Source organism: Ptychodera flava, chromosome 8 (genome assembly GCF_041260155.1).
Source record: "Ptychodera flava strain L36383 chromosome 8, AS_Pfla_20210202, whole genome shotgun sequence".
Classification (NCBI taxonomy): domain Eukaryota; kingdom Metazoa; phylum Hemichordata; class Enteropneusta; family Ptychoderidae; genus Ptychodera; species Ptychodera flava.
The window spans coordinates 43,262,344-43,275,994 of NC_091935.1; the positions used below are offsets into that span (position 1 = coordinate 43,262,344).

Genomic DNA, 13,651 nt, shown 5'->3' on the forward strand with positions numbered 1-13,651 from the left:
ACAAAAATATACTTTTGAGGTGTGACTGATAGTTTTATATAGTAAAACGAGAATATTTATCGGTAAAGTTTGTCTGAGTTTGAATAAAATGCCAACTTTTTTTCGAACAGTGGAATTTACAGTTGAAATGTGTGTTGTCCAGTTTAAGTGTTTATCTAGGAAGACACCAACAAAAGATGTACTTTCAACTTCATAGATAACCTTATTATCGATATGGAGTGCACCATTTACATAAATCTTTCTTTTATGACTTCTGAACAAAATATAATTTGTTTTAAGATTGTTTATGGTAAGTTTATTTGCACCACACCATTCAACTACATTTTTTCAGTTGCATGTCCACAGCATCAAGATTGATACTGATCTGATTTGCGGGGAATGTGTGGAATAGATTTGTATCATCGGCGAATAGATAAAATTTAAAAAAAGTAGAGGAAAGAGCTATGTCGTTTCTAAATAGCAAAAACAGGATGGGTCCCAGGACAGACCCCTGTGGCACTCCACATGTGATATTAAGGTTCGGAGAAATGTTGTTTTGAGCACTGACATATTGTGATCTGTTATGTAGATAATCTGTGAACCATTGTAGTGGAAGTCCTCGGATACCATAGTGGGCTAGCTTATAGAGAAGAATATCATGATTTATGGTGTCAAAAGCTTTTGAAAAATCAAGAAAAATACCAAGTGTGGTTCTACCATCATCAAGTCGCTTTAAAAGATAATTAACAAGATTTATGAGTGACAGTTTTGTGCTAATTTTGTCGAAATGTATATTGATGTTCAAATATATTGATGTTCAAATAAGATATGATGTTTGGTGATAAAGTTGATGATGCGTTTATTTACTATTTTCTCAATTATTTTACTTAAAAGGGGTAATAATGAAATGGGTCTATAGTTGCTGGGGTTGTCTGTATCCTCTTTTTTACGCTCCCATATATGCATATGTATATATGCAAATGGGAGGTATTCGTATAAGGTGGCAAAATGGCGTCTGTGTGTATGTAAGTATGTATGTATGTCTGTTAGTCCGTCCACATCAAAAACTCCTAAACCGTAGCACCTACTGTCTTAGTATTTGGTGTACAGGTGCACCTAGGGGTGGAGATGTGAATTTGTTCAAATGAACATGTCAGTGCCAAAAATATGCAAATGAGGGGGAAAAAAGGAAAAATCCTGCAAATGGCTAAAACTCAGTAAGCATTGGTCAGATTTGGTTGAAACTTGGTATGCAGATTTCTTTAGGTATTCTTAATCATGTGTGAAAAAATTTGGATGAAATTTGCATGTTTGTATTTTTAGGGTATTTTTTCCGTTTTTAGTCAAAAAATCTTGTTCCCTGAAATCGCTTGTCTGATTGCTATGAAACTTAATATTCATGTTCCTCAGAATGACCTCAGTCATGCTTGTACAAATTGTATTGATATTGTTATATTTGTAATTTTTGGACAATTTTCCCAATTTTTGATAAACAATTTTTTAATCCAAAAACTGCTGATTTGATAGCTTTGATACATGTATTTGGTATACAGGTATCTAAGATTAATCTCAATATAATGTATTGAAGGTATGTTGAAACTGGCAATTTTTTAGCTCCCATAGCCATATGTATATATGGCAATGGAAGCTATTCTTATAGGCTAGGGAAATGTCTGTATGTATGTATGTCTGTATGTCTGTATGTCTGTGTGTCTGTATGTCTGTATGTCTGTATGTCTGTCCATCAACATCAAAAACTCCAAAACCGCTGCACATTTCATCTTGATATTTGGTGTGTACATGGATGATGGGCTGTAGATGAGATTTTGTTCAAATGAAGTTGTCATTGCCAAAAATATGCAAATTAGTGCCAAAAAAGGCGTTTTTGGTAAAAAATCTTCTACTTCATAACCGCTGGTCAGACAGCTTTGATATTTGGTATACAGATCCCTAGGGATAACCCAACTTGGATTTGTTCAAATTGTGATGAAATATGCAAATCTGTATTTTTAAGGAATTTTTTGTCATTTTTGGTCAAAAATTTATTTCATCAAAACCGCTCGTCTGACAGCTTTGATATTTGGTATACAGGTTCCTACAGATAAACTTAATATGATATATAGAATATATGATGAAATCTGCAATTTTGTATTTTTGGTGCAATTTTTGCCGTTTTTGGTCAAAAATGTGTTTCTCAAAAACTACTTGTCTGATGCCTTTGATATTTGGTATACAGGTTCCTAGGGGTTCTCTTAGTGTGATATAGTGAAATTTGATGAAATCTTCAATTTTTGTATTTTTGAGTCAATTTTTGCCGTTTTTGGTCAAAATATTTGTTTCTCAAAAGTTAGTCATGTGATAGCTTTGATATTTGGTATACATTTTTATACATAATTATGATGAAATCATCAATTTTGTATTTTTGCAGCTAATTTTGCCATTTAGGTCAGGCCATCCTGCAATGAGCTATCAAAGATCTCAACCTTCTTCATCAATACATGTCACGAAAAGTTGCTCTCTACAGAACACAGCAGAGCTCTGTCGACTATTGGGTCGCTTGTTTTTTTCAAACCGCTGGTCAGACAGCTTTAATATTTGGCTAACAGGTCCTAGGATGACCTTAGTGAGATGATTTCATACAGTCAGGAAATACTTAATTTTGTATCCATGTCTATAGTAGCTTCAGGGACATTGGCCCTATGTTCAAGATAATGCGGTGATTCAGTAAGCATTTGAAATGGTAGACTGTATTTGGTGTTGAAATGCGGTAAAAAATAATGAGAAAACATAGCTGAGGTGATTTCAGCAGGTTTGGTTTCCAACAAATATATTCAAAGTTTTTTTCAATGTTAAAGAGTCCTGGCAGATTTTGAAAAAAATCCAAACAAATGTCAATAAAAAAATCAGCCACAGAAGGTTTGTCAAAAAGAAAAGGTGGGATAGTGAGAAAAAAGAATGTACAATGTATCGGATAAAAAAGATAATGTTCCTCATCAATCTTCCAGACAACCCCCTTTTATCAAATGGTACACCCCTGATGTATTTTTGTGTGCAATTAACCATGCTGTGTATTTTAGTTTAAGATGTCAATCAAGTTAGGTAAGGATTTGAAAGGAATAGTCAAGTTCACCACAGTTAAATTTCTTAACTTTATCTCTTGTGTCATCATCCATGTGTAATTGGTTAAGTTTGTATGTTGCTCCAGATGTGGATGTACCAGCTGTTCTGGAAGAAAACAATGTTTACTTTTCCCTGTAGGGTTTCTGAGTTGATGATTATATGTTGAAATCTCTCCATGTATCTGGTGCATGGGCAAAATGTAAATACTGGTTGCATGTTATGTATTTCAGTCTATGTCAAATATTGTAAATGAAAAATCATGAACAGTTTGCTGTGTGCTTGTAAAAGATAACATGTTTGTCAATACATATTAGAACTGCCTTGCAGTTTGATTGTCTTAAAAATTATCACAGAAGTAGAAAACGAAAAGAAACTAATCAAATTGCTGTAACATATTCACCCTCAGTGTCTGTAGGCCTATACTTAACTATTTTATCATTACATTCAGCTTTTTGTTATATCTTTATCACTCTTCATGGGCCAAGGCACACTTGAGGTCAATGTCATCACTCTGTGCCAGTCTGTGAATGTCAGTCTGTCTGTATGTGTATGTCCATGTTTCATACAATTGTTGGTTTGTTTTGATAACTGTATGGGAGCGAACCGTGATTATTGTCACTATTTTTTTATTTTGGGGGCAATTTTTGCCTTTTTTGGTCTAAAATAATTTTTCTCCTAAAACTTCTGATCTGGTAGCTTTGATATCTAGTGTACAGGTTCCTAGGGTTTATGTTAATTAGATATATTTAAAATTAGGGTGAAATCTGCAATTTTGTATTTTGGGGGGCAATTTTTCTCAATTTTGGTCAAAAAATTTGTTTCTCAAAATTTACCAGTCTGATTGCTTTGATATTTAGTAAACCGGTCCTTAGGGTTTTTGTTAATAAGATATATTGAAATTAAGTCGAAATCCGGAATTTTGAATTTTTGGGGCAACTTTGTGAAACTTTCAGTTTTACTTGGATATCTTTCATTTTGTATTTTTAAGATTTTTTTTTGGTAATTTTATACCTACTGGAACTAAGAGTATATAATGTGGTGATTTAGTAAGCATTTGATATGGTAAACTGTATTTGGTGTTGAAATGCGGTAAAAAAATCCTTGCAGATTTTGAAAAAATTCCAAACAAATGCCAATAAAAAATTCAGCCAGAGAAGGTTGGACAAAAAGAAAAAGTGGGAGAGTGGGGGAAAAAAGAATGTACAATGGATCGGATAAAAAAGATAATGTACCTCATCGATCTTCCAGACACCATCCCTTATCAAATGTTCCACCCCGATGTAATTTTTGTGCACAATTAACCATGCAGTGTATTTTAGTTTAAGATGTCAAGTTAGGTAAGGATTTGAAAGGAATAGTCAAGTTCAGCACAGTTTAACTTTATCTCTTGTGTCATCATCCTTGTGTAATTGGTTAAGTTTGTAAGTTGTTCCAGATGTGGATGTACCAGCTTCTTGGAAGAAAACAATGTTTACTTTTTCCTGTAGGGTTTCTGAGTTGATGATTGTATGTTGAAATTTCTCCATGTATCTGGTGTATGGGCAAAGTGTAAACATCGGTTGCATGTTATGTATTTCAGTCTATGTCAAATATTGTAAATGAAAAATCAAGAACAGTTTACTGTGTGCTTGTAAAAGATAACATATTTGTCATACATAAACTGCCTTGCGAATTGATTGTCTTAAAGATTATCACAGAAGTAGAAAAGGAAAAGAAACTAATCAAATTGCTGTAACATATTCACTCTCAGTGCCTGTATAGGCCTATACTTAACTATTTTATCATTACATTCAGCTGTTTGTTATATCTTTATCACTCTCCATGGGCCAAAGCACACTTGGGGTCAATGTCATCACTCTGTGCCAGTCTGTGTATGTCAGTCTGTCTGTATATGCATGTCCATGTTTCATACAATTGTTGACTTGTTTTGATAACTATATGGGAGTGAACAGTGATGTTGTCACTATTTTTGTATATTGGCACGACTTTAGCTAGTTTGAATGTTTTTGGGAAAATGCCAGTTTCGAAAGACAAATTAAAAATATATGTCAAAGGTATGGATATGATATCTGAGGCATCGATGAGAAGTCTGGCTGGTATATCGTCATGTCCACAGGCCTTTTTAGGATTCAGAGAAGAGACAAAATTATTGACTTCATTCTCAGTTGTAGGGGACATGAAAAATGAATCTCCAGTTGACTCTGGAAGATAATCATTGAAACTGTTATGAGTAGGAGGGATTCGGCTGGCCAGATCAGGACCTATTTTAACAAAGTAATTATTCATAGCTGTCACAATTTCTTTTTTGTCTGAGATTGTGCTTTTCACACCTTTTGAAGGTATTTGAAGATTATCAGGGAATGACTTTTCATCTTTCCCACTCCGGTTTCCGAGCACTTCTCTTACGGTTTTCCAAGTTTCATCGGTGTTACCTTTACAATCTGTAAATCTTTTACTGTAGTACATTTGCTTTGCTTTCCTAAGAACAGAAGATAAAGTATTTCGAAATTTCTATAACTGTTTACAGCTAGGGTGTTAAAATTCGACTTAAGTACCTTATTATACAGTAAATGTTTCGTATTTATTGATTTCTTTATGGCTCGGGTAATCCAAGGTTTTCAAAATTGGCCCCGTCTTGCAATTTTTTGTTTTTAGAGTGAAATATTTTGTTTTTAGAGTGAATGTCCAGAAGCACTGTATCAAACTTTATAAAATATGGTACCATGATAATCTATCAGTGTTATGATAGGATGCAAAAATGTTTGGCAATATCCTGTCGATTAATTACTAATTGACTCATTTATTGACCTTTTTGTAATTCAGATGGCTATAGGAAGACTCTATCCTTTCTGAGGACTTGCAATTAAAGTTCCCATTAACAAGTGGGGACTGTGTCATTAACGATGACTTGTTTTGTTTAGTCCAGCAGATTAAAAAAGATCAAGGTGAATCCTCATATTCAACCAACACCAGCTCAAGTGTGTCATAATAGATACCTTGCTGTGCAAAAACATATGGAGGAACAAATGGCTGTTTCAAGCAGAGTCAACCTGGCTGATAAATCTCCAAGAATGAAAACTTCATCACAAGAAGATACCACCAAGAACAACCAGGCAACAAAAAACACAACTTTTGTTTTAAAAAAGGAGAGTCAAACACTCAGTAAAACACATCAAAAGAATGAAAAGAGAAAAGCACATGTACCCAAAGTTGTAAGTTCCTGCTACGTTCTTTTTTAAGTGATTCACTTTTAGCTCACGCAAAGCTATTATATGAATGGCAATGGAAGCTATCCCTATAGGCTTTCAAAATGTCTGTCATATGTTTCTATGTATGTATGTATGTATGTATTTATGTTTGTCCACATCAAACACTTGATAACTGATGCACCAACTGTCTTTTTTGATGTGCTGGTGCATTATAGGATAGAGATGTGGATTTGTTCCAGCGAATATGTTAATTATCGAATTAAGTAAATGAGATAAAAAAAAATCAGTCATGATGCTGAAACTATTAAACGGCTGGCCGGATTAGGTTAATATTTTGTTTTTAGGTATCTTGCACAAGCTCTATGCAAAGTTAATCATTTTATGGGCATTTAACCACAAATTAGGGTAGCACATTTAGTTAGAAATTAGGGTAACTGGGACCAAGTTTATTTTCATTTATCTCTAACCCTGCCAGCCAGTATAACTTCCCCATATCCTAACTTTAGTTTTAAATGTCTCTAGGAGAAATTTGTCATGCCAGTGTTTCCCCTGCGTTCCAAAATCTTCTTGAAAATATGGCTAGGTCTAAAAAAATTTTCACCAAACCAGATATTTAATTAGCCAAACCAATACTGTAATTAGCTCACATTTGGTTATACCAATGTGAGTTTATCGTATAAGCTGAAGTCAATGGCGTCTGTATGTATGTGTGTATGTCTGTGTTCGCGCTGCCCATTCGCCACGTTCGCAAATGCGAATGGAAATCAGCAGTGGCGAAGGAAAATCGATCCTAATTCGCCACATTGGCGAAAGTGATTTTTGTTGAAAAAATTCCGCAAAATAAGCAAAAACGTGGGGTTTTTAAGTCTTTTGTTGATCTGCGCTTCTCTTTCGGCGATTCGTGAAAAAACTATATCTACTTCTGTATTGATCTCTCCGATCTGAGCCAAGTCTCGCGAGAGATTTGACGTCAATTTGTATAGTGTACAGCATGCACATAATGACTATCGCGAGAATTGAAAATGCAGGCAGACGCAATCGAGCCCTAGTCTCGCGATAAATTTGACGTCATTTTGTCTAGTGTACAGCAAGCAAAGCGAACACTCGCGAGAATTGAAACTTTTGCTACAGCTGACATATGCATTTTAATCGTGGTCACAACGTTCGGTGTTGAAATTTATTTGCATCGTGGTATGGACGTTCCGTGTTGCGCATTTTAATCGAGGTCTTATTTTAATGGTGGTCGATTTGCATTGCGGTCCTCATGGTCCCGTATTGATGTTCATAAAAATTGCCATCCCAGCGACGCATTCCGTGTTGTTGTCGATTTGCATCGCGGTCACGACGTTCCGTGTTGTTGTTCATTAGAGAGGTTACAATCTAATTACGTGTACGTCTGAAGGCACACAGTGGCGTACGCGTATCCATGATCAGTTGTGATTTTTTTGGTTGATTTTGCCGTATTATTTTTTCAGAAACATACGAAATTCGTCTAAGTTTTAAGAAACAATTAATTTCTCTACGTGAGGACTATTCAAGCTCGTTGTATCCTCGCATTAAATTTACCGATTTTCTGTAGGCCTAATACAGTTATTTATGTGGTTTACGGAAATCTTTGTGACAGCTTCAGGTAGAAAGTTGAATTAGACAACATTTCATTTATGTCAGGAAATCATAGCACGTACGTCTTGTTCAAGTGAACTCTACGGAATTTTCTGATATCAAAGATGTTTGCTAATTTACAATGATACTCATACTAGTACTTAACGAGATTTCCTGTCTAAATTCCCGCAAATCACCAAGAAAATCTAAAAATTACTACACGTAATTAAGACTACATGTAGAAGTGTCGTTTGATGATGTTCCGAACGTCTGTGCCACATTTACGAGACGTCTTGTATGACGTGACAAAGACGCTACGTGTACTGATGTAACGCAATAACGTGTAACCAAACTTCTATTTTAATCGCAGTCCGAACGTTCAGTGTTGCTGTCATGCTGTTGATTTGCATCGCGGTCCCAACCTTCCATGTTGCAGTTCATTTTAATCGTGGTCTCAATGTTGCGTGCTGCTGTCGATTTGCATCGGGGTCCAGAATCAAGCAATTTTCAGTGTTAAAAATGAAGACAACTGGATACAAGGTTGATGTGTTGATAGTTTATTCTTGTGCATGCAACCGACATTGGAGATTATAGCATTATAGAAAGCTTTGTTTTCGTAAAAATGTGTGGCTAATAAAATTTGTCTGTGGCTAATAAAATTTGAAACTATTCGCCACAGTGGCTAACAGCTTTCGAAACCCAGCGCTAACACAGTATGTGTGTATGTATGTATGTATGTATGTATGTATATATGTATGTATATAAGTATGTACGTACTTACAGTATGTCCGTCAACATCAAAAACACGCAAACCGCTGCACATTTCAGCTTGGTATTTGGTGTGTGGATGCATCCTGGGCTATAGATGGGATTTTGTTCAAATTAAGTCTGCTTTGCCAAAGTTATGCAAATGAGCTTACAAAATGTGAAAATGGTCAAGAATTAATATCTCGAGAACCGCTATTTTGATTGCTTTGAAAATTAATGTGCAAGTACCTCAGGTGAACCTGATACAGTTTTATGAATATTGTGAAGATATCCTTAATTTTGTATTTTTACTGAATTTTTTGGTGATTTTTCTCATTTTCAGTAAAAATTCTTCTTCTCTGAAATCGCCAGCCCAATCGCTCTCAAATTTGGGTTGGATCTTTGCGAGGGTGTTACTCTTCTAATTTGTTGAAATTATGACAAAATTGGGAAAATTACTATTTTGGAGCAATTTTGTCATTTTTGGTCAAAAATCTTAAACAGTACTTTCTTTTTAAAACCCTTTGACAGACAGTATTTATATTTGGTTCACAGACATACAGAAATGACAATAGTTAGATATGTGGAAATTGTCCTGAAATATACAAATTTGTATTTTTAGCTACTATAGACTATAGTCTATAGAAGCTATTGGGATGGGTATCCGTCCGGCGTCCGTCGTCAGTCTGTATGTATGTATGTATGTCCGTTTGTGAGGCGTCCGTCCACTCAAATATCTTGAAAACCGCAGTACTTACTGATTTGATATTTGTTGTGTAGTGTAGATGAAAAATATGATTTTGAGAATCTATTTTTTTTAATTTTTTACTATTGTTGAAAATATGCAAATTAGTGCCAAAAAAGGCGTTTTTGGTAAAAAATCTTCTTCTTCATAAACGCTGGTCAGACAACTTTGTTATTTGGTATACAGGTTCCCAGGGATAATTCAACTAAGATTTGTTCAAATTGTGATGAAATATGCAAATCTGTATTTTTAAGGATTTTTTTTGTCTTTTTTGGTCAAAACTTTATTTTATGAAAACCGCTCGTCTGACAGCTTTGATATTTAGTATAAAGGTTCCTACAGATTAACTAAATATGATGTATGGAATATATGACGAAATCTGCAATTTTGTATTTTTAGTGCAATTTTTGCCATTTTTGGTCAAAAAATGTGTTTCTCAAAACCTGCTCGTCTGATACCTTTGATATTTGGTATACAGGTTCCTAGGGGTTGTCTTAGTGTGATATATTGAAATTTGATGAAATCTTCAATTTTTGTATTTTTGGGTCAATTTTTGCCATTTTTGGTCAAAATATTTGTTTTGCAAAAGTTACTCATCTGATAGCTTTGATATTTGGTATACAGGTTCCTCGGCTTTATCCTAAGGTAATATATTGAAATTATGATGAAATTATCAATTTTGTATTTTTTCAGCTAATTTTGCCATTTTTGGTCAGAATATTTGTTTCTCAAAAGTTACTCATTTGATAGCTTTGATATTAGGTATACAGGCTCCTAGGCTTTATCTTAATGTAATATATTGAAATTATGATGAAATCATCAATTTTGTATTTTTGCAGCTAATTTTGCAATTTTTGGTCAGGCCATCCTGACATGTGCTGTCCAAGATGTCCACCTTCTTCATCAATACATGTGTCACAAAAAGTTATTCTGTACATAACACAGCAGAGCTCTGTCGACTGTTAGGTTGCTTGTTTTTACAAAACCGCTGGTCAGACAGCTGTAATATTTGGTTTACAGGTCCCTAGGATGACCTTACGAAGATAATTTCATTCAGTCAGGAAATACTTAATTTTGTATCAATGTCTATAGTAGCTTCAGGGACATTGGCCCTATGTTTAAGACAATATTGTCATTTTTGGTCAAGAAAACTTGACTTGTTTGACAGCTATGTAAAGCTATGTGTAAAGTCCCGAGGGGTGTTATTAAATAAATTTTCTGCTCAAAGTGTTGGTAAACCCCCAAATTTGTATATTTTAGGTAATTTTCTCAGTTTGTGACCTTAAATGACCTACACCAACCCAGGATATGTTGTCAGACCGTTTTGAAGGCTGTGAACATAATTTTGTCATATTTGGTATCAATCGGTAGGAAAATTTGATCCAGAAAACAAAGCTGAGGTGAATTTTTTCATTGCGGGCCAATTTTTGCAACTTTTCTATGAAGGACATACAAGAACTGATGAGAAATTTGGAGCCAGGATAATTCCAGATGTTGTAATCACCGCCCACAGTGGAAGGCATTTCACCATCTGTAACTAACTTAAGTGCTGTTTACATTAGAATGATAACACTCATGGCATTAACTATAAACTTCCCAAGGTTGTAAATACATTTCCTGTCATCTCGCGTTATGTAATACCAAGTGATGGAACAACTGATTTTCAGGAGGGGGTAGGGTGTAGAAGATTGATGAGGTAGCATTACTTTTTACCAGATCCCTTGTACATTTTTTTACCCACTCCCACCTTTTCTTTTTATCAAACCTTCTCTGTCTATTTTTTGTTGTTGACATTTGCTTATGTATTTAGGATCTGCTTGTCCCATTGCATAGAAGTTGATATGCATGTTCGTAAAGATGACCTCCAGTACCTAATTTGGAGACCTTATTTGCTTTTGTCATTCTTGTTTTTCCTGGTTTGAATATTTCTCGAATGGACCAATTCAAACCAAATGTGAACACACTGTCCTTGATGGTATTTTCCATCCTTTGTACTAACTTTTGTCACCGTCATTCAACAAACTGTGGAGAGATGGTGTTCTGTAATACCATAGAAGTGTACCACCATGATAATATTTAAAACTGTCGTATCTTGTCATGTTTCCCGGTCAGACAAAGCCGCCACTATGGCAGTGCGGTCATAAAAGTCATCACAACCTATAGAAAGAATCGTAGTCTACACCATGACGACGTGCGCTGTGGCATAGGCAGTAACCAATGTTTGCGCTGGGAAATGCCCGATCAGACAGAGTGGTGCAGTTTACGGTATCGATACCACTTCGACTTATTGGTCTCTATTTGAACTAGATATTTTGGCAATTTTACTCTAGAAATTTAACATGACTAAGTGGCGACTTTTACCTGTATGCAGTAGACCTTGGTGATCTGTTAACGGCAACCGAGAGCTTGGATTTAAAATTCGCCTTTGTTGTTACACAATGAGCCTTCAAAGCGTCAACTTGGTATCTTCACTTCAGGCTTTTTACCGGAAATTAGACTGGCTCACAGTCGCCTGGAAATTTCTTGGCAGCCTAAGTTATTGGCTGGCCAAGCCAGGCAATCACCCCATGATCTATGTAACAGCCCTACCACTGAGCACGACAGTCTACTGATGTTTAGTCCTTCAATTTATTAGCTCCTCAGTTTTATATACTGAAGAGCTATTAGAATTGAAAACCAGGATGGCGGCGTCAACTTTTACTTCCTTTCGTCAACTTTTACTTCCTTCTGTCAAGATTTGGCCAATTAATTTCTGTCTGTGTGTTCATGTGTCATGTGATAAACTGGTGGTGGCCAATTACAGTGAAATTTGATCAAGCTGCAGAACTTCAGTAACCAAGGTGTTGTTTTAAGGTGGTTGGAAAGGCTATTTTTGCACCAATTCTTTTCTCAGAGTTAATGTCAAGTTTCAAGTGTTAGAATCAAGATATTTAGTTCAAATTTTCAGGATATCTCCCTTAGTTAATACTTTCTCCAAAGAATATGAAAATTGTATATTTGCAGCCATGATTTTGAAATATGACACCAGTAAATATTAAAATTTAATTTTTCATATTTTTTTTACATATTTGAATTTTATAATAATTGGATAGTATTAATATTACCAAATTAGTTATAAATATGTTGACACCATTTATTGTAAGATTTGTACGGCAGGATTTGTAAATAAAATTTGTTTTTATGATTTTACATGGGTTTACATATCAAAAAATTATTAAAAATTCTTTCAAATTTCAAAATGTGATTTTTCAAAAAGTACTTCAAATACAGGAAAATTGTGCCATACAAATCTTATCTGTAACCTTGTTAATAGGCTGTAAAAATTCCATGTCCATATCTCAATTAAAAGATTGGATTAAATTGGTATACAATTATGTAGGAAAACTGTTATTCTGTCAAAAATGTTGAAAACAAGCCATATTTGCACCCCTCTTTTGAAGACACAGAGCACTTTTTTTGGTTAATTTCACTTTTGACACCTCTTTGACACTCAAAGAATCTAAAAATGCATTTACAATAGCAGTCACTCACTCTGAATGCCAGCACCGCCTTGTCAAACTTTCCTGAAAAACAGCAAATAATGACTTTCCCTTTTCAAACATTTTATTAAAAGCTAGGGGACCTCTACCATAGTTTATACACTAAGGACTCCCCAACTTCTTCTTATTTGGTCAGTTTTTCAGAAGTTTCAACAGGCTATAACTCTGCAATGCCTTTGTGCCCAAATGTCTAGTTTTTTATCACAACTGGAAGTTGTGATATAGAGGTGGTTTCAACCGGTGTTTGATGTCGTCCATTTCCGTAAACGACAAAAAGTCAAAAACTGCTGAACAGACTGCGTTGATATTTGATACCGATACATAGACTGGTTCCAAGGTTCCAATTCCGAAAAATGGAGCCAAACGGAGTGCCGGTTAGATAGTTTTGGGAAATTTCTAACCCCCCTTTTTATCTAGTTGATTTTAGGGGTCTTTCATATATGTAGTTTTGGAATGTACACCAATCCTGCATTGTGGACTGTTTTATGAGTTGTTGAACAGAAATGAGGTTTTGATGTATGTTAGAAATATGCAGGATGGCTGATTCGAAGTATAAGAGATTTCTATGGTCTTTTGGGCATCAAAAGCATTAAAAAAAACATATTTCATAGTTTAGATCCTCACTTTTGAGATGACCCTAGGCATTTGTTAAGTAAACATCCTTGAGTCAATATACAGACTTTGACATTCCAGAGATTAAGTATCCACAA

The 13,651-nt window shown here is 35.0% G+C and overlaps 1 protein-coding gene across 2 annotated transcripts in view; it reads left to right on the forward strand.

Moving 5' to 3' along the window:
- LOC139139391 (RNA exonuclease 1 homolog) overlaps positions 1 to 13,651 on the forward strand; it is a 216,522-nt gene that overhangs the window by 48,869 nt on the left and 154,002 nt on the right. For both annotated transcript variants that reach the window (XM_070708293.1, XM_070708294.1), the window contains exon 4: positions 6,021 to 6,311. In XM_070708293.1, coding sequence (XP_070564394.1) covers positions 6,021 to 6,311 — 291 coding nt within the window. The remainder of the gene's footprint in view (positions 1 to 6,020; positions 6,312 to 13,651) is intronic.